This window comes from Argiope bruennichi, chromosome 3, assembly GCF_947563725.1.
Source record: "Argiope bruennichi chromosome 3, qqArgBrue1.1, whole genome shotgun sequence".
Classification (NCBI taxonomy): Eukaryota; Metazoa; Arthropoda; class Arachnida; order Araneae; family Araneidae; genus Argiope; species Argiope bruennichi.
This window is the reverse complement of record NC_079153.1, coordinates 71,513,570-71,533,569: the sequence shown is the minus strand read 5'-3', so window position 1 is coordinate 71,533,569 and position 20,000 is coordinate 71,513,570. Positions and strand designations below refer to the sequence as shown.

Here is a 20,000-nt window from a genome sequence, read left to right as displayed (position 1 = left end):
CTTCAAATTCTGAAATGTATAATTTAATGCTTTAAAACACTTTAGTTTGAGAAAGCTAGCTTATCTTCAGAATTGATAAGAACGATTTTTTTTTAATTTTTGAAGTATCCAGTAATTTTTATGAACATGGAAAAATCATTATATAAATAGGAGGCCGGAATGTATACCTGCATTTTTTTATTGTTTTATAGTACATACATATTTTAATTCCAATAGTTAGATATTAATTTCGTACATAGTATGCTGCAATGACAAGATGAAAAAATTTTTAAAAAATCTTTTTCAACATTTTTTTTAATTTTGGGTGATTTTATTTATTTTGATTATTATCTATTTCTTTATATTAATTGCATTTGGTCAATAGCAACAAAACTTTAATTATCAGAACAATAAATTTATCGTGGCATCATATATAGGAGAAAATTTCTCCGATTTCAAGAAAAAAACCTGCGATTCAATTTATGACAGATATTATGTGCACTTGTTTTGTAAGTCATATGACTAGTAAAATTAAATATCAATTTATATTAACAGTTGTAATACGATGTTCAATGATTGAATAGAAGAGACTAAGAAATGATCAAGAACTTCATTAAATATTTCTATTTTTTTTCTTTTAAAACACTCATGTTTCCATTTCTAATATATATTAGCTGATATATTTGGTGTTTCTTGGTATTAAATTCCTCCCAGATATAATAGTTTTTATGCAAAAATCACTTTTGCACTAAAGATATAACATCCTTTTTAGGACACTACATATTTAAATTAAAGAGGAATTTAAAATAATAGTGGTACAGTAACAAAATTATTGACATTATTTTCTTATTTCAAAATCATCAGCATCAATTTTTATAAGGAAATAACAACAATTGAAAGAAAAATTGCTCAAAAAAGGAAATAAGTATCATTGAAAAGGAAAATTGTTTAAAATGTAAAGTGGTGCAATATTTTATAAATAGTTTCCTCCTAAGTTTCTGTGGGGAAAAAGAGAATATATGAATAATTTTTCATAGCCTAAAGCCTTTGCTGCCTTTGAACATCTCTTTCATTTGTTCACAAAAACTTCATTTTTCTTTCCTCTTTTCTTCATTCGACGATGACTTAATCTTTGGTTTTAGATATTGTTAAATCATTTCTTTGAAACATGAATTAAAATAACACATATTTATTTTAAAAATAATGGTAGAGTAGATTAAAGTTTAAATTAATTTTAATGCGGTTAATTTTTTTATAAAAAAAGAGTAATAATTGAAATAAATAAATGTAACTGATATTGAAATGGTAAAATTTTAAATTTTAAAATGATAAAAATATTTCTTCTGGGATCTTCTGGGATGGGTTGTTATGGAAAAGGGGTGAAATTTTGCTTAATTTCTAATTAATTGAATATTTAACTGATTGTTGGACTTTGAAAAGTTGGCAGTATTTTTTTTTTTTTCATATCTTAAATAATAGATATGCAAAATTTGTTTGAATTCGGTCTAGTTATCTGGGAGGAGATATGGAAAGTATATAAAATATATGACAAAATATATTTACTTTTATTTTTAAAAAAACATATATGAAAGATATGAAAATGTGTGACTTTTTTATACTAATATTAATGAATAAATATTCATTTCTTTAATGCAATAAAACAGTTGTCCATTTTAATCATGGTAGGAATATTTATTAAGGGGAATGTATTGAAAAGGTGATTTTTGGCGAAAATATTTTTATTCAATAATATTAATCTGTAAATAGGTTGTTTTTTTTATGAAACATCTGATTTTTTTTTCTGCGTTCATTTTTTGGAAAATCACAGGGATTTTTATGTCCTTTTCATTAAGACTTTATATTTGCCTTTAAAAGCCATTTCCTCAAATTTTAAATATTTGTAAGATTTTTCTGAACTCTGATAAATTCAAATCCAACGTATATTTTTATCCATGACAATTTTTCATTATAATTTCGTATAAAATTTTTTCAATACTTCCTGCAATTCCTGTACTATAGAATAAGTGATATGCTCTATTAGAAAAATTTTACAGTTTTTTTAAGGGTTCATAATTCAAAAAATAAAGCACTTTCTTATTATTTAGGTTGAAAACCAGTATTTGAAGATTGAATGAAATCACAGCTTATTTCTTAATTCATTAACTAGTAAATACATTTCTTAAGTTACCTAAAAAAAATTTGACCAAATCATTTGATAAACTTCTAAACTAGATGGATTTTTTATTCCTTTTTCAAGACAAAAAAAAAACATATTTCTTTCAATTTTTCAAGACAGTTTTTGTTTTATACTTGTTTTTGAAATCTGTTTAATACAAGAATTAAAAAATATATTTCATATGATTTTTTTAAAAAAATTATCCATCTCCAGTGTAGCCATGTACCTTAAAAATGCAATAAAATGAAATGCTTTTTGTAGATAGTTTAGTCCGATTTAATATAATAGCTTAGAATATGGCACAACGATGTAGTTTGTAATAGAAATAGAATATTGTTGGCAATCATATATAGAATATTGTTGGCTTTGCGGAATAATTATAATTAGAATTTTCATGGCAAATGGAATATCACTATATTTGTTGCCAAATCCTATATATACACTTATGTTCGTACAGTAAAAAAGAAATTGGAATATTTATATTAAGTCATAGCCTCTATTACTTAAAACATTTAATATTTGGGGAAAATATAATATTTATCCTAATTTTTTTGTTTTAATATTATATATTATAAATATTTGGAAAATTTAATTTCATTCAATTTTATTTGAAGCAGAGAACAAAACATTTATTTAATATTAAAAAAATCCCAAAATAATTCAATAAATACTGGGAATTAATAAAAGATTACTTTGAATTTTCTCGCATTTTGCACTATTTGCAATATTTCTCGCATTTGCAAATATGCCGCATTTTATTGCATCTTAATGGATTTAAATCGCATGACATTAGAGGAAAATGATAAAAATAATTGCGCATATCATCTAATGTCTGAATGGATATTGTCTAAAGTTGAACTGTGATGTTATGTTCGGTCTTTTTCTTCGAAGATACAGAGTAAACTGTAAAATTTAATCGATGCATTGCAAGTTACTCATGAACACGAATTGACTTCGTTGTTTTTTCATTCTTCAATATAAATTTAATTGAAATATTTTTAACTATGTTCATAAATAAAATAAGAAAAACGAACAATACATCTCAAGCATCAAAAATACTTTATTTATCCCTTTTGAAAAACACACTTCATATTAAACAACAGTAAAATAGTTTTTAAAAAATGGGAGAAAACACGGTTCGTACAAAAGAATAAAAAGAAATCCGCCAGCAGATTCACACATTAAGAAGTTAAAAACGTTTTCAAGGCCAAATGTAATCCATGTAACCTTTTATTCAATAAATAAGTATTATTATTTAAAAATGGTTTGAAATTCTACGGATTATTTTTAAATAAAGGATTTATTGAATAATTATGAACACAAGTTCAGGTTTAGAAAAGGCTTTTAAATGTTCTTTCAGGTTAAATATAAAAATATAAAATTCATATACTCTTAAAAATATATAATTCAGATTAAATATAAAAAAGATTTCTATATAGAGATATTAAAACCTTTAAAGATTATTATTTTTACGTTGCATTTTTTCATTGTTTCTGCTTATCATTATTATAAACAAAATAAATATTTTTTTTAATTCTCAGCGGCACGTATTCCTTTAAAAAAACTACCTTTTTTATAGAAAAAAATATATAAATTTGCCTGAATTATACAGTGAAGAACAAAATCGAAACTGCAGTTTTAATGTACGACTGCTTCTGTAAAACCTTAAAGAAATGTTCTACTGATGAAATGTTCTTCTTCAAATTTGATGAATTCCAATCCGTTGCAAGCTAGTAGTAGATGGAATGTATGTGTTACATATTGAGTTGGTTCAGTCCACAAACACAGCAAACTGTACTTACATAGGAGCAGTTAGCAAAAGTGGATAAAAAAAGTGATTCGCTCCTGATCACATACAGTGTCCAATTACAAACAATTTTAATAATAGCAATTATACATTCCAATTTTTACATTTGTACTTGTTCCCAAAATTTTTATACGTAAAGATATTTAATTGAATCAATAGAAACTAATTTCCATTTAAATTTATGAAATAAAATGCTATGAAATAACACACAGATAAAAGTAATCTCTTATTTATAAAATCTTAATATTAGAAACATAATATTCTTTCTATAAAACTAAATATAAATTTTTATCTCAGCTGTCCTTCAAGATATTTTCTAGCAAAATAAAAATACTACTTCCCACATTCAGACTCCATCTCACTAAAAGTAACAAACAAAACACAACTCTAATGAAGAATTCACGAACTAGAATAATGTTATTCAAGAACTAAAATACATTAAAATGAGTTTGTTTTTATGTCAGTTTATACCACTTCTCACACTGTCATATAATCTTCACAATGAATGACTTCCTGTTCAGTGGGCTCTGCACGACGACGAAACTTGAAGAGTTTCCTGAACTTAATGTCTCGGGGTTTCGTAACAGATCGATGATTGGTTCCGAAAGTTCTATTAGCAGAACTAATAAACTTCCTTGGTTTTTGTTCCTCCATAACCTTTTGCACTGTGATCTCTTTGCATGCTTCTTGGAAATCTTTCGTCTTAATTTCAGAAAAGGAGTTGTGCCTTCTGCTTGCCGTGAGTGTGTTATTACAACGATTTTCACCATTGTCATCGCGATCTTTGATCTTCTCCAATTGGGTTGACGAGAAGGAAAACTTTCGATTTAGAAAGTTGCTTATAGCACAGCCACGCCTGGTTGGGATATTGTCCGATTTGACACTGCGATCGTCTGGTAGGACCGGATGAGGTATCTCATCCAGATGCAAACTTCTCGAAGTGATACTTGGACTGGATATCCCCGAATCAAGCGAATCTGAGTGCTCAGAGTCACAGTCAGATGCCCATCGCCTGGCTGCCAGCTCGTCAATGACATCCTGGGACAGAGCATGCTCGCCACCAAAACCATTATATGGTCCATAACACTGATCTGGACCAATGCGCTCTGTAGTTGCAACTTTATTCCGGTGCAAATCAGGCAAACTTAAGGTGCGGATACATCGAGAATGAATTTTCTGCTGGGATGAGCATTCTTTCTTTTCTTTGTTTGCGTCCATTTGGACAACAACGGGCAAAGCTCTGGAGACAATGCCATTGTCTTTCATGTACTCGTCGATGGCTACAGAATACCTCTTGGATAATGGTGGTGCTGACATTTTCGAGCGTCTTCCAGAAGCATTCGTAGACGCAGAACGGGATCTGTGAGAACAGTCTTGATTGTGGCGGAAATCTAGATCTACTTGAGAAAGCAGGGACTTTAAAGATTCGATTTGGAGGTCTTGAAAGTGGATGTATTGGTCTTTCTCATTCAAAAGAGACTCGATATGCTTCTGTTCCCTTCGAAGCTGAGCTTCCACGAAGAACAGGCGTGAGGCTAGCTCTTTGGTTAGCCGGTCACGCTCGATTTTCAGCTCTCGAATGATTTTGTTTTGCCACTGCACCTGCTGTCTCAAATCCAGCATCATGCGATTACTTTGAATCCTTTGAAACTGCTGCGGAATCCCTTCGTGGGGATTCGGAGTCAGTGGCCTCTGGTTGCCGATTTCGGATCTTCTAAAACTCATCTAGAAAAGAAAAATTTATATTAGATACTGAAAAAGAAATTTACATAAGGTCATGAATTAACATTATGTGCACACAATTGAGATCATCCGTTAAATATAAGTTACTGATATTATTTATTCAGTACTAATTTTTCGCATTTAAGATTTCAACGACAATCTATAAATTGATAAATTAAATTGACTTTTAAAAAATTCCTATTAATTAATGAATAGCACAAATCCCTAGATTTATAAATTAAATTGATTTAAAACTAACCAAAATTAATTTATGAATAGCACGAATACATAGATTGATAAATTAAATTGATTTAAAACTAATCTAAATTAATTTTATGAATAGCACAAATCCATAGATTCATAAATAAAATTAACTTAAATTAATTTTAAGAGTAGCACAATCCATAGATTGATAAATTAAATTAAATTAAACTAAACCAAACCAATTTAAAAATAAACCAAATAAATTTATAAATGGCACATGTCCATGGAATAATAAATTAAACTGATTTAAAACTAATCCAAATTAATTTATTAATAGCACAAATCCATAGATTCATAAATGAAATTGATTTAAAAGTAGCCCAAATTAATTTAAATATTTTCCAAACTACTAGTCAGGCTTTCATTGCAATGTGAGTTCTTATTATTTTGCCTAATTTGCATAATTTTATTCTTCCGAAAGACAATTATAAAATCAAAGCTGTAGCCTTGAGGTCTAAAGATTTTTTTAAATTAAATTTTAGGGGTTTTATTTTAAAGAATATTCTACATCAGAAAGTAAAGTTTTGTTTTATTTTTATATAAAAAAAACTTTTGTACAAGAAATTTAATTAATTTAATCTGAAGAAAAATGTATTCCTTCATTTGGAAAAGCAAATAAAAATCCATCGTATCAATGAAGTATTATAAAATAAACTATTATATAATAAATCAATAAGCCTTGTGCTTTAAAATGTAAATAATATTTTATTTCTTTCAAACCTTGCATGAATTGCCTTGCAAGGTAAAACTAAGTCATTAATAATCACGAATGCCTTTCTTTACAAGTTTTGTAATTATTTTGACGTGCAATACTTGCTCAGAGTCCTAACGAATCGGACGCCGGCTGAATAACAAAATACTAACTTGAATAAAGTTGCAATTAACCAAAATTTGTTGGACATAAAAACTGACGGGACACCGTTGCAACTCTTGTTTACCTTCAATGCCAGAACAAGAATTGTGGGGACAATCCCTTCTTTCTCTTTCTTGATAAGGAAATTGTTGAAAACTTAAGACCTCGGTAACTGTTCATTAAAAGAAAACCTTTCAGACTTATTTGTTTACCATTATTCAAGTCGGTTGTAGAGGAAAATTGTACAATTAATTGGCCGTGTTCTTTAGAAACATTTATTTAATACTTTCAGAATAGTGAGATAAGAGGATAATTTCTAGGATAAATCAATTAATTTTGGTTGCTTTGGAGAAGATTGGAAACTTGAATAAATGAAAATGCCCTTTGATTTTCTTTCAGACAATTCAAGTTATTTTTAGAAGCTTACGTCCAAGAAGGTGGTGTGAAATCTGGTTCATAAAAAAATTTAAATGTTTCCTTGTTTGGTAATACCAATATATTAAATTAAATAAAAAACATTTCATTGTTGTTGTCAGAAACAACAGCAATCAATTTAAAAGTCAAATTTCTCATAACATCAAGTATATTCTATAAAAGTTTTCAAACCAAAAAAAAAAAGTTTTAAATGTCTTCTGTTATTGAGTAAATCAATTTTTGTTTAATTCATAATTTTTAATAATTCAATATGAAATACATAAATCCTTTTTTTTATTAAATAATGTGCAATTTCCATTAACGGTATAGAATATTTATTTTACAATAAAGGTATTTATTTTATCTATATAAATTCTTTTTCATTAAATGATTTGAAGTTTCCATTTACAATATAGAATATATATTACACAATAAAGGTATTTATTTTATCTGTAATAAAATATAAGATTTTAGTTATAATAGTATAGAAGTATAGAAGAGAATTTTAAATTATCTCAGCATTGTTAAACAATTCTTAAAATTACTTTTTAATATTTAATCACAAATCTATTTTTATTTATGCATTTTATTAATTTACAATATTTCAATATAAATAAGAAATCATAAAGTATTTTATAAACTCGTTTTATTTAAATCTAAATAACATTGAGTTTAAAATTATAAAATCTAAATACCATTATGTTTACATTTTAAAAGCTGAATCATAAAGTAAAACAGCATAGATTCAAAATTCTTCTTTGGTGAATTTTTGAAAAGATAATCATGCATTCATTAAAAGGATAAAAATTGCTTATAGATTATTTTAGTCTTTACTTTTAAACTGTCATTATTGTATTTATTTTATAAATTTTTATAACTGAATTGTATAATTTTTAATATATCGTATTTATTTTATCTATTTTTAAGCATTAAACATTTTGCAACATAAGCTTTTGGTTGTAATAATGTTAAAAAGAATTTTTAATTATTTAAACATTTTTTTAGCAATCTTTAAAATTTAATGGGCACATGAAAGCTATGAATAGGTACCTGCACACTTGAGTATAATCGCAGGAAACATCTAATTGTTACAGTTTACAATGAGATCAACTGTAAGCAATACTTTGCACACATTATTTAATTAGTAAAGTCGAATTCCAAATCAATAAACTGAAATCCTCTAAGTTTCAGAACGCTTATGGGAGTTAAACAAGCACTTTCGCGTTATTTACAATTGAATAAAACTTTGTCATTAAATCAAGGACTGAATTACAAAATTAAAATAAATACCTGTCTAGGGAGCCCACAACAATTTAAAAAGTTGAAATTCTTTTACGGGATATTTAATTTTGCTTTTACTTTTTACTTTACAAGCATCATGTACCTGAACTTAATCAAATGAAAATCAAATATCAATTAAATTTAAGAATATCGTCTTTTTTTATTTCAATTTTTTACCCCTTTATAATTGTCAGTCAGTATGACTCAATTTTTGTTTTGTTCCTATTTTTTGCGATAATTTTATTTCATTATCTGAACTGTGTTAAAATGCTTAATTTTTAAATTTTTTTTATCATTTTAAACAAAGTTTTATTTTTAATTCAAAGTTTTCATATGTGAGATAATAAAATCCACTTTCGTGAAAATGACTCGCAATAAAATATTTTACTATTTCATTTTGTTGCAATATGCGATACTGAAAAGCTTATATAATAAATATTTTAAATTAAAAATCAATAAAAAATATCCTTTTTTGAAAGTTAGGAAGGGGAAAAGAAGTTTTCATCTGATCTGATTAGATCTTGTTTATAACATGACTTATATTTGATGACATAAATATAAATCAGAGAAACATAAAGCAACTGTGTTGAGAATTAATAACAATAATAAAGATCAACAGACAAAGAATGAATCGAATAACATCTATCGAATATAATCAAAATCAGAAAATGATTCTTTTAAAAAAATTCTGGACTCAGAAATTAAAATAAAAAGATAAGGTTCTGGTAAAAATATTGAAAATCTATAAGAATTCCAAACGCAAACATAGTTTCATTTTAATGAGTATTCAAAATTTTATTTTAATGATTTTAATGAATTTCATTTTAATGAGTATTCAATACATTTCTAGTACACATTGTAATTTAATTTCTTATCGCATTGTTTCTATCACTTAACGTTTTTATATTTTTCGTTTTTACCTTCAAATTTATGATTAAAAAATTATTTTCCACTTTTTAGCAAACGAATTAGGGAGAGTTTGAAATTTTTTGGCATTTAGTTTTAAATATATTTATAATTCCATGTTATAATTATTAGTGCCCTGCAGTAGGTTATTTTTTCTCAAATGTCCACACCAAATTTTGATTTTTTTTTATATACGAGATAGACATTTAGTTGAAATAAAGGGAATAATTGTTAATATGAAATATAATATATATGTATTGCCATCAGACCCACACAACAAAGCAAAATATTAGAACTTGAGTATATCTAAAGTTTAGTAGCAAATCGATTGCAAAACTCTATCATCACAAACAAAAAAGAAATTAATAAAATAAACTATTAGGCATTAAGAAACTTCAGAGAAATCATTGGCAACATTTTTCATCCAAAATACAAAACAAAAACGCAGTATTTAATACAAATTTTATTGCCTTTCATAAATTTCAATTTGAATATAGATTCCTGACACGAGTAGGACACAACATAGCTCAATTTTCAAAATAAAAAAAAATGCTTAAATTTCGAACGTCTAGCTTTAAAAAAAATCATAACTTGAAAGCATTATAATCGTCTGCATTAATAGTATCGATGATTTTATTCCGTGCATAATGATTTTTAAGAAAGAATACCAGATTTTTGAAATTTGAAAATGATATAGGGAAATAAAATTAGCCTCACTGACAAACTAATTTTGTGAATTTTAAAAAATATATTAAAAAAATTTATTTGATAATATACGCTGAATTTATTGAAGAAGATTGTCAAAAATTTTATAAAGTTTTTGATTATGTAAAAATTTGACTAAATAATTTTAATCTTAGCGCCTATTATTCAAAACTTAATGAGACATTAAATTTGGTAGCTCTAAATTTAGCGACAAGTCGTATAGCGCTTCCATTCAATAGGTAATATTTACAATTATATTCTACAATTTATCGAAAATATACCAGCCTAAAAAGATATACTTGATAAAAAATTTTAAAAAGTCTCTATTATTTCTTTATTCCCTCTCCTAAAATTTTATGTTAAAACAATTCTTATTCGTCTAATTATTCATTGTATAGAATTACAGTGACAATTTTTGTAAATTGAACTTTCATTTCGGAATCTAAAGATTTTGTTACAACTATGGCAGAACAAAAGATGCTTTAATATTTTTTTCGTAAAAATATAGAGACGATGAATGTTGTTTTTGGCAAACACTTGTAAAGCATGTTTTTGAAAAAAAAAAAAAAAAAACATTCCTAACTCAAAATTATAATAATTATCATAATTATATAATTATAATGATTATAAAATTACAATAATTTAATATCATCTCGGTAAATCATTAAGAATTATTTCAATAACAGATACACCATTTCGTAACAAATATCTCAGTAAAAATTTAATCCTTATAAACATTTATTCATAAAATATAAGGCCAAAAGAATTTTCACAAATTCAGAAAATTAATAAAATTTCAGAAGAATGGCATTATGCTAAAATGATTGAAAATTCACTTCAGCAATAAAAGCAGAATACATTTCAACAATGGTCGTGGTCAAATAGAACTTGCATACACTACCGTGACATGCAAAGAACGGGGTTTTAGAAACGAATGCTTTCACGATGAATTTATGAATTTGCACTGATGATCTTGACATAATTTTGGCAGATGATCCTGATATTTATTCCACTGAATTGAAACTCATTCATATTCTCTTATGGAAACAAATTAACTTATCTCCTCATAGGCTTTTTTCAATAATAATCTTCAAAACATTGCAAGGGCAACGATATTTTATTTACCTAGGGTGTATTAAGAAATTAATCTTACTTCATAAATTCAATTTCTTTTTATTTTCATCTATAAATATATGCGACCAACACTTTAAAATGGTGTGAAAATATTAATATTATTAAAAAAAGTTTGTTGACGGCAGTGAAATCTGAGTTAATATCCCATCTCCAAATTTATGCAAAGGCAACGATATTTTATTTACCTAGTGTGCATTAAAAAATTAATCTTTTTTCAGAAATTGAATTTTTTTTAATTTTTCTGCTACAGATATATACGACCAATTCTTTAAAATTATTTGATGAGAGTAATATTGTACCATAGTGTGATGATAGCGGTGAAATTTGAACTAATATCTCATCTCCTAATTCTCATATCAGATCCCAATGGACTTAATGTGAACAAAGCCCGCATTCACAACGATGTTATGGCTCAACTCTATAATACTTTATCATCAGGTCACACTAAAAATTTTGAAAATAATTTATCTAAAGATATCTGTCCCAAATTTTGCTATTATTTTCAAGATTTCAGTTCTTGTAATAATCCAATTGAACAAACACATATCCGCTACTTCAAAGCAGATCCTTTATAACATAAAAAGAACTGAAATAAACTTGCAGTTATTGCGAAAAGGAAGTTCATATTTCAACGGTGTCAACTTATAACCTCAGAATACAACCTTTGTCCAACATCCTGAGGTTCAGAATCGACTCCCTTGCAGCACGAACTTCCTTTTCTTAATAGTTCGAATCTTATTTCACTTCCCGCGAATAAAATTTCTTCTGCAGACTTTCAGTGAACGGAAACGTTCTTAGTCTGAACAAAACAGCACTTATGTCAAAGAAACGTATAAGAGAGAGATAGAAAAAAAAATTAGTTAATTAGCAACGATGATCGGGTCAGATAACTTTGCGGAAGAGGAAATTTTCCTTTCGCTTTGTAATCATCATTAAACTTCACTTTCGATTATTTACTTGGGAATTTTTTCCTTTATTTTATGGCTCTGCTATCTTGAGTGACCCGATTTCGAAGTCGTTTATCGATTATAAACGAAAGTTCAAAACCTTTTTTTTACCTTTGGAACTTAGTTTTACAACTCATAAAAATAGTACTGGGTGTACGAAATCTTTAAAATGGCAATAGTACAGTGTATTGGTACAAATGAGAATGCAGTTCGAGTTATTTATATTATTTAGCTCAAAAAGATAAACCTCAAATTCTTTGACGTTTCGCTATTCATCTATTTGCCCCATAGCGATATACTGCAATGTGTAAATACGAAATCAGGATATTAAATGTTTGGTTACCGGCCGATTTATGATAGAGCAAAAGGAAACAACATCACAATCACAACTCATGTCTACATATCACAAGTTAGCCTGTTTCGGTCTACAACAGAGTTAAAGAAACAGTTCCATGATAAATTTTAATAATTTTTATATCAAATATAATAACAGTGGTAGATTTCAGCAATTCATACTCCAAAGCAATATACATTGAAAAACTCTCTCTTTAATAAACTAATCCCTCACGTTTTACACGAATTTTTAATTTCATCAGAATGTCAATGTTTATATAAGGGTAATTTTTCTTATTTTTGTAAATTATTTATTTTGATTTATGATTGAACGACATCCCCGTTTGTACACAATTATTGCAATATATTGCATTATATTTAAGCAGATGCTCGATGTCTATAATAATTTAATAATTGAATGATAACAGATAATAAAACAGATAAGCAGATCTAACAATTATATTTAGCGATATATGAATATAATATATATTACTAATATATATAAATTTCTAGCTTTCACAAGAATTTTTGATAACTAGACTGATAACAATTTTTAACTGACTTGCCTGCCGGCTCCTTAAAAGCAGCGGTCCAAGGCAATTGTACAATTAGAAATCGATCATTGTATAATCACATTGCTCTTAATATAACTATATTACAAAAATTTAAATTATTTCCAAATTTTTTGATTATTAAATTTAAAATTATATTCTTGATTACTCAACTAAACATGATAACTTTTCGGGCTTTTTTTTCCTTTTTTTTTTTTGCCTAAGTATGCTATTATATTGGACTATCTTTGATTGCAATCAAAATACCATCTTATGAAAGACTGCACCACTAGGAAGACAGCCTCACTGCAAAAAAGAATGCCGTAACCAAAATTTATAAATAATGAAATTTAGCTGGAAGATTCCAATTTTATTATACATAGAAACCATTTAAGAATTTTGAAATCTTATGATAAATTATTAAAATAGGCTTGTTTGGATCATCTAAATATTTCTGCATTGAAATTTCGTCATTATCTATCAATCACAATACCAATGCATTTAAATTTCTCAATTCTAGTAACTTCAGCTAGTCATACAGAAAAATAGTCTTAAAAATAATTCATGGTTTAATATTTTTCACTCTTTACCTCCTGAAATTGTGCAGATATATTCTTTATATATATATTGGTCTTCTTACTTTGTTACTAGACTTTGACTCACTAACCAATTAAGAAAAAATTTTGACATATTGTAGATAATAGTTATCATTTTTCTTCATCTTATATTGCATCTCATTATCTTTAACAAGGACTGTTGTTTTTAAATGTGAGTTTTCTAAGATATGAAAAAATTCATTTTACATATTGGTTGAAAATACTTTAAAAAATCATCCTATTAGCATTTCAAATTTTATTGTGAAGAAATTCCCAATATCAAATGTTTTTCAAGATTATCAAATTTGAAAGATCTAGTATAAAAAATAATCGCTTCTTCTCTGTACAAATCTGCCATTTTAAACCCAGAATCATTAAATTCACTGTATTGTCTCTAATTAAAAATCTAGAAATCAAATCAATTAAACGTATTTACAATTGAAAATATGTAAGTTTTTTTTAATTATGGTATTTAAACCTCCAAACAATTATTTTCAGCTCCCAGTGCCACATTTCATTTCTAAACTTTTAAAAAAACTTACTAATATTCAACTGACGGATGATTTATTATGCTTCATTAACTCGTTATGCTTCCTTTTTTTTTTTAATTTTCTTCTTTACTGCTGAAAGATTATATTTATAGCCTTTACATAAATTTAGCAAGTGCTAATACGTCTATTACTATCCGCGAAGCATGAAATAAAAAATTCATAAATCATTTTATATGTCCAAAGTTCAAAACATAAAATAAAGTTTAAATGAAAAAAAAATCAGCTTTGTTTTCGTTGTTTTTTGAAAAATTTAATCTAATCAATTTAAATTTTTTACTGTTTATTGTAAATGCTGTAAATGAAATGTAGCAAATAGATACTTGATAAAAATTTGCATTAAACTACTATGATTAGATAATTTAAGTAAAAGAGAATTTCTGAATGAAATCACATTTTCTGAAATATTCTCCAAGATGTAGTTTTCTGAATAATTAAATATTTCTATCAAACTTAAAGAGAATTAAAATAAAAAAGCATTTTTCAAAAGATTTAAATTTACTGAAGTGCAACATGCATAATGACGACTGAAATAAGAAATGAGCACAAATGTTTCAAATCTCTTCATAAAATCTCGAATAAAAGTTTCATTTAAAAAAATGGAATAATTTTCAATTAAAGAAAAAATAACTTTTGGTTTTAAAAATTATATAAAATTTTAAATAAAATGTTGGCTTTCCCAACATCTTTATTAAGTAAATTAACGTCCAATTACGTCTTTATTTAAGGAAACTAGAAATTTGTACCTTCAAGAAATGATTTTTTTAATTTTAGTCTAATAAATAGGGCATTTCACTTATTACAGATATGTATAATTTGAATAGGTTTGAAAAGTCGAAAGTCCATAAATTATCTTTAACAATGAATCGAAAAAGAACTCCTATGACAGAAAGATAGAGGCTTTTGCCTTTTTCTCGAAACATGTTTTCTTCAACTTCAGTACACATAGAACGCATTCTATTCTTCATAATCGTAAGCAATTTTATTTAACAATATTTACAAACATTATACATCTGTTAAAGATATATTTTTGAGCATTAGTATTAATCTTTAGAGACTATTTATCATGCAAAATGAAGTATATATTAGATTTTCAAGTTACATGACATTCATTCGTTGTTTTTTTTTTTTTTTTTTTTTTTTTTTTTTTTGAAATTTTTATTATTAGCATATTTAAATGAAAATAATTTTACGGTAATTATTATATCTATTCTAATTTTGGAATAATTTTGCTTAGAATTATTTTTTCTGAGGATATCGATTCTGTGGGTCGGAACTTGAAAACTATGGCATCGCAACGCATATTCGATTTTTCACTGTCGAGATAAGCCCAGTATTCCCTCAATTAGCATTTTATTAAATTTTTTATTATTATTATTTTCATTTAGAATTTTGAACGTACTCACATATTTCTTCATAAAATGTCTGAAACCACAAAAAAGAATAAAAGTAAAATTTAATGTTTTTAACATTTCAGTGAATTTGCATTATTGAAATCATATAAGGATAAATCTTCAAAATGTATCACTTTTATGAAATTTAAAGAATTTAATTCATTTTTTAAAAAACTTCAGAATGAAGTACAAAACGAATTGTGCAGATAGGGACAACTGGGTTGTTGTTGTTTTTTCCCACAAGTACTAAATGAATGTGAAATAAATTAATTTTAATTAAAATTAGTCTAATATTATCCCATCAAATATTTTTACGTCTAAAATATATGCGCAGTACACTAGAACTTGCATATTTTAATCTTGGTGTCAGATTACACGAAATGTATTTGAACTACAATCATCACAATGTGTATGAAATAGAAATTATTATTTGTGATACTGCTTTAAAGAAAAATTGTATTTAATAAAGAATAACAGTTCTTTTACATAGCAAAAATTTTTACAATTTTTTTTCAATAAATTTTATGTTTCATTACTTAAGTTACTTTACGTTAGTCCAATTAATCAATATTTTTTTAATAAAATAACTCAAATGTCGAGATTTTTTTCGATTTAAATATTCAAATTGTCATAATTTTTGAAAAAAAATTAACTACTTCAATATTACATATATTTGCGCTTTTTTTCTCTTCTTTCACTGATATAACCTATATTCTTTGTGAATAGGTACTGTTTCGTGTGAAGGAGTGAGAAAGGATTTGACCTACAAAATAATTCTGCGAAAGCATTTAGCCTATAAATTTGATATTAAACGCGTCATTTGAAACACCTTTTTTCATCAGAAACAGGACACGGTTTACATTTATAAATAATCACACAACTTGGTGAAGGTTTGAAAGAAGAATAAATAAACCATTCAACTTTAAAATTATTTAAAATTTATTTAAATTCTTGTTTTTAAACAATACAATATGTAAATAGTTGCTGAGCATTATTTGTTTTCATTAAATCCCTTTTTTCATTAAGTTTACTTAGACGACGCATTGTATGTTTGCTGAAACTCAGTGCCCTAAAAGGTTTTTATACTAATTTGAGTTTCAACTTTCTGTAAAAATATTCTAAACTTTTAATCTATTCAATCATTGTTGTTATCCAAGATAAATTTGTTTTTATAAAATAAAATGGTTATTTAAAAAAACGGGAAAATATAGATTTTCGTTTTATAACCTACCGACTATGTTTCGAATTGGATTTATAAAATTATAACTGAGAACGATTTACTGCGTTAAATAATATTAAGTTAAATAATATTTTAACTTAAGCTTCAATAGAATGAATCAGCGACTATTTATATACTCTTGCTGTTTTCTGTTGATGCTTATACTTTTATTATTCATACAATTCGTTTGTTTTTTAAATGTATTTTATATAAATATATTATATACTTTATGTATAATAATACATTTTAAATATGTTTGGTTATATGCTCAAGAACCAAGTAATATTTTATGAATTACATGTTCACTATTACTAATGTAAACGTTGTCATTCATAAAGTGTACGTACAAAAAATTTTAAGATCATCAGAAATTTTCAAATTTTTAGTAAATTTAAAATCACAAGAAAAAAAATTATTTTAATGTTGAATCGAATTAATAAAGACAACCAAATATATTTAGGTGCTTTTTAAAACAAACAAAAAATTAATGATATAAAAAAATTGCTTTTTCTTCTCGAACAAGGCTTTAAAAGATAAAGAATTGCCACTAAAATAAAAACAATGCATTAATGCAATAACTAATTTCTAAACTTCATGGGTAATATTAATTTTAAGCTCATTTCAGGACTCATTTTAAACTATTCATCTTCATTAGTGAATCACAATTCTGCAATTGAAGATAAAGACTTTCTGTTTTAACTTGTTTATCTTATTAAATTATTTCACAATTGCTCTAAAAATTATTTTAATTTCGTAACTGAACTGAATTAGCCAAAAATATTTCCCAAAGTCAACCAAATATATTTAATAGCCTATTTTATATATAAAGTATTACTAGCATGCTAGTATTATTAATATGGACAACTGCAATATTTAATTCTAGAATAAGAGTTACATTCTATGATTTGTATGTATAAGCCAATTATTTTGTTGGCAGGATAATTCTCTCCCTTCGGACAAGTTTCAATGGGAAAATGATAGTCATTAACATTGCCTTGCCTACCTATGAGTTCATATTTCCACGAACAATTCATGATATTTCATTACATTAAAAGAAAAGATATCCAATATCATAACAGATCTGCCATCTAATTGGTGTCTTTTACACCTTAATCATGCCCATAATATGTCAAGCAATCAAGGCTATTAAAGTTTTATTTCTTAAATTCAGTAAAAATTGGGTTGCAATCATATATTATCTCAGTCCAGCACCATTTCTATAAATTTTATGTAATACCATGTATTGAATTTCAGCAGCAAAGGAGATTTACGCACTTTCGAACGTTTAATTCCTTGATAAAATAATGGCTATTATAGATTCTTTTCTCGAAAAAATTCTAACTGGTCATTGGCATAATTTTCTTACTTGAATACCATACAATGAATGTTAAATATCGTCTTTAATTTCTAAGCTTAAGTTTGTTAATAATAATTTTTTTCTTCCCTATCCATCCGCAAAATCGAAAAGATTTGATAACTGTTTTAAATTTTAGGGTAGGGGAGGTTGTTAATTTAAAAAAATATTACACACATTGTAATTTATAAAGGAAAATTGAACCAATAATTATCGTTTGCTCAATTAATTGATTCGTAAATATACGAAATTAGAATACTTTGAATTATATTTTGAAAACTGAAGTGCACCGTTAAATGAAATGGCATCAGAATTGGCTCTTAATTGCATAATTTAACTGGTTTGCCTATATTCCTATCTAACTATTATATTTAAACATACATTCTAGGAAATTATTGTACACCTTCAAATTATTTATAATATTTCGTTATTAATATTACTGAGATAATTCTTTTCTGAGTATGGAATAAATTTGATTAAAATAAAAGAACTGATTTAAAATATTCGCAAAACTGATATCCATAACTTTTTAAATATTGTCAAACAATGTAATTCAAATTCTGTGATGACTTTCGTCTCATAAGAGTTTAAAAAAACATTTATTTTAAGGAACATTTATTTAAGGAATACTGCCATTTGATGTCCCGGGAAATACGAAAAAAAATATCTTGTGATATATGCATATTATGGAAATGGAATTCATCATAATGCCTAAAAATAAAAAATGCAAAATAAAACCATCCAGGGGCTTTATGAAAAGAAAACATACCTACTGTCGTAGAAAAATCCGCTTGAACATAGAAAAATTCTTGAAACCCTAACAGCAGAAATTCTGCAAACCTTCTTCAATTCTTCAAGACTAATTATGAATAACTCTACCGCAAAATGTAGCATCACCTTATTTTACAAATTTACTTACAAACAAAAATAATTGCCACAATATCACGTCTTATCTGAAAGATAAAATCCTGCTTTACGTGTCGCCGTCGGTCTCATTAGTATTTTGTAACACTATTCAACCTTACCTGGCCATCTAAGATAACTAAAAAGTCAATGTAATTTGTACGTGCAAGGCCGTTACGGAAAAATGTTTATTTATTTTGCTTCATATTTCAGTTTTATGGACTGTTCCGTTATTTTTTAAAATTATCTAAGTGACTTATTCCACTCGTGTCTGATATTCCATTTAAATATTATTGAACAAATAAAAATTAAAATAATAACGATTTATTTGGAAGGGTACGTTTTTATTAATATAACTTAACCTATTACTTTTGTCTAATTTTTATCAATTTTTTTTTTCGAATAAAGAGTTTATTTTCTGTATTTCGAAGAATCCTGTACTTCTTCGTGATTCATTTTTATTAAAGGTGTAATGCAAAACAACCTATAGATTCTTATGATTCATTTCAATATATCATCTTTATTTCAAAACATATGTATTTCCTTAATTGCATTCAATCTAAATAATTGTTTTTCACATTAATAGGGAGGTGATATCATCTAAATTTTTCAACATTTCCCGGATAAAGTTGAAAAATAAATTTAGAAAAAATAATGTTTTTTTATTTCAAAAATATCTTCTAAATTCTTAATTATTAAGAACGCGATACTTACTTGCTATTTACTTTTTTTTTTAATGTTTGTCTATTATTTCAAAAATATATCTTTATTTTTTAATTACTGAACGTATTACTTAATTTTATTTGTAAGCATATACCATAATATTCTGGGTTAGTAATCCATATTTTTTTATCACAACTTCATACAAAAAAATCTGAAAAAATAATGGAACAATAAGTATGATATAAAAGCAA

The 20,000-nt window shown here is 26.1% G+C and overlaps 1 protein-coding gene across 7 annotated transcripts in view; it reads right to left on the bottom strand.

Moving 5' to 3' along the window:
* Positions 1 to 3,228: 3,228 nt before the first annotated feature.
* Positions 3,229 to 20,000, bottom strand: part of LOC129962513 (uncharacterized) — a 60,653-nt gene continuing 43,881 nt past the window's right edge. For 6 of the 7 annotated variants that reach the window (XM_056076261.1, XM_056076259.1, XM_056076260.1 and 3 more), the window contains exon 2: positions 3,229 to 5,687. In XM_056076261.1, the coding sequence (XP_055932236.1) occupies positions 4,440 to 5,687 (1,248 nt within the window). In that variant the 3' untranslated portion in view covers positions 3,229 to 4,439. Of the gene's footprint in view, positions 5,688 to 18,952; positions 19,039 to 20,000 lie in introns of those variants that run through there. The other variant, XM_056076264.1, reaches the window with a different exon arrangement.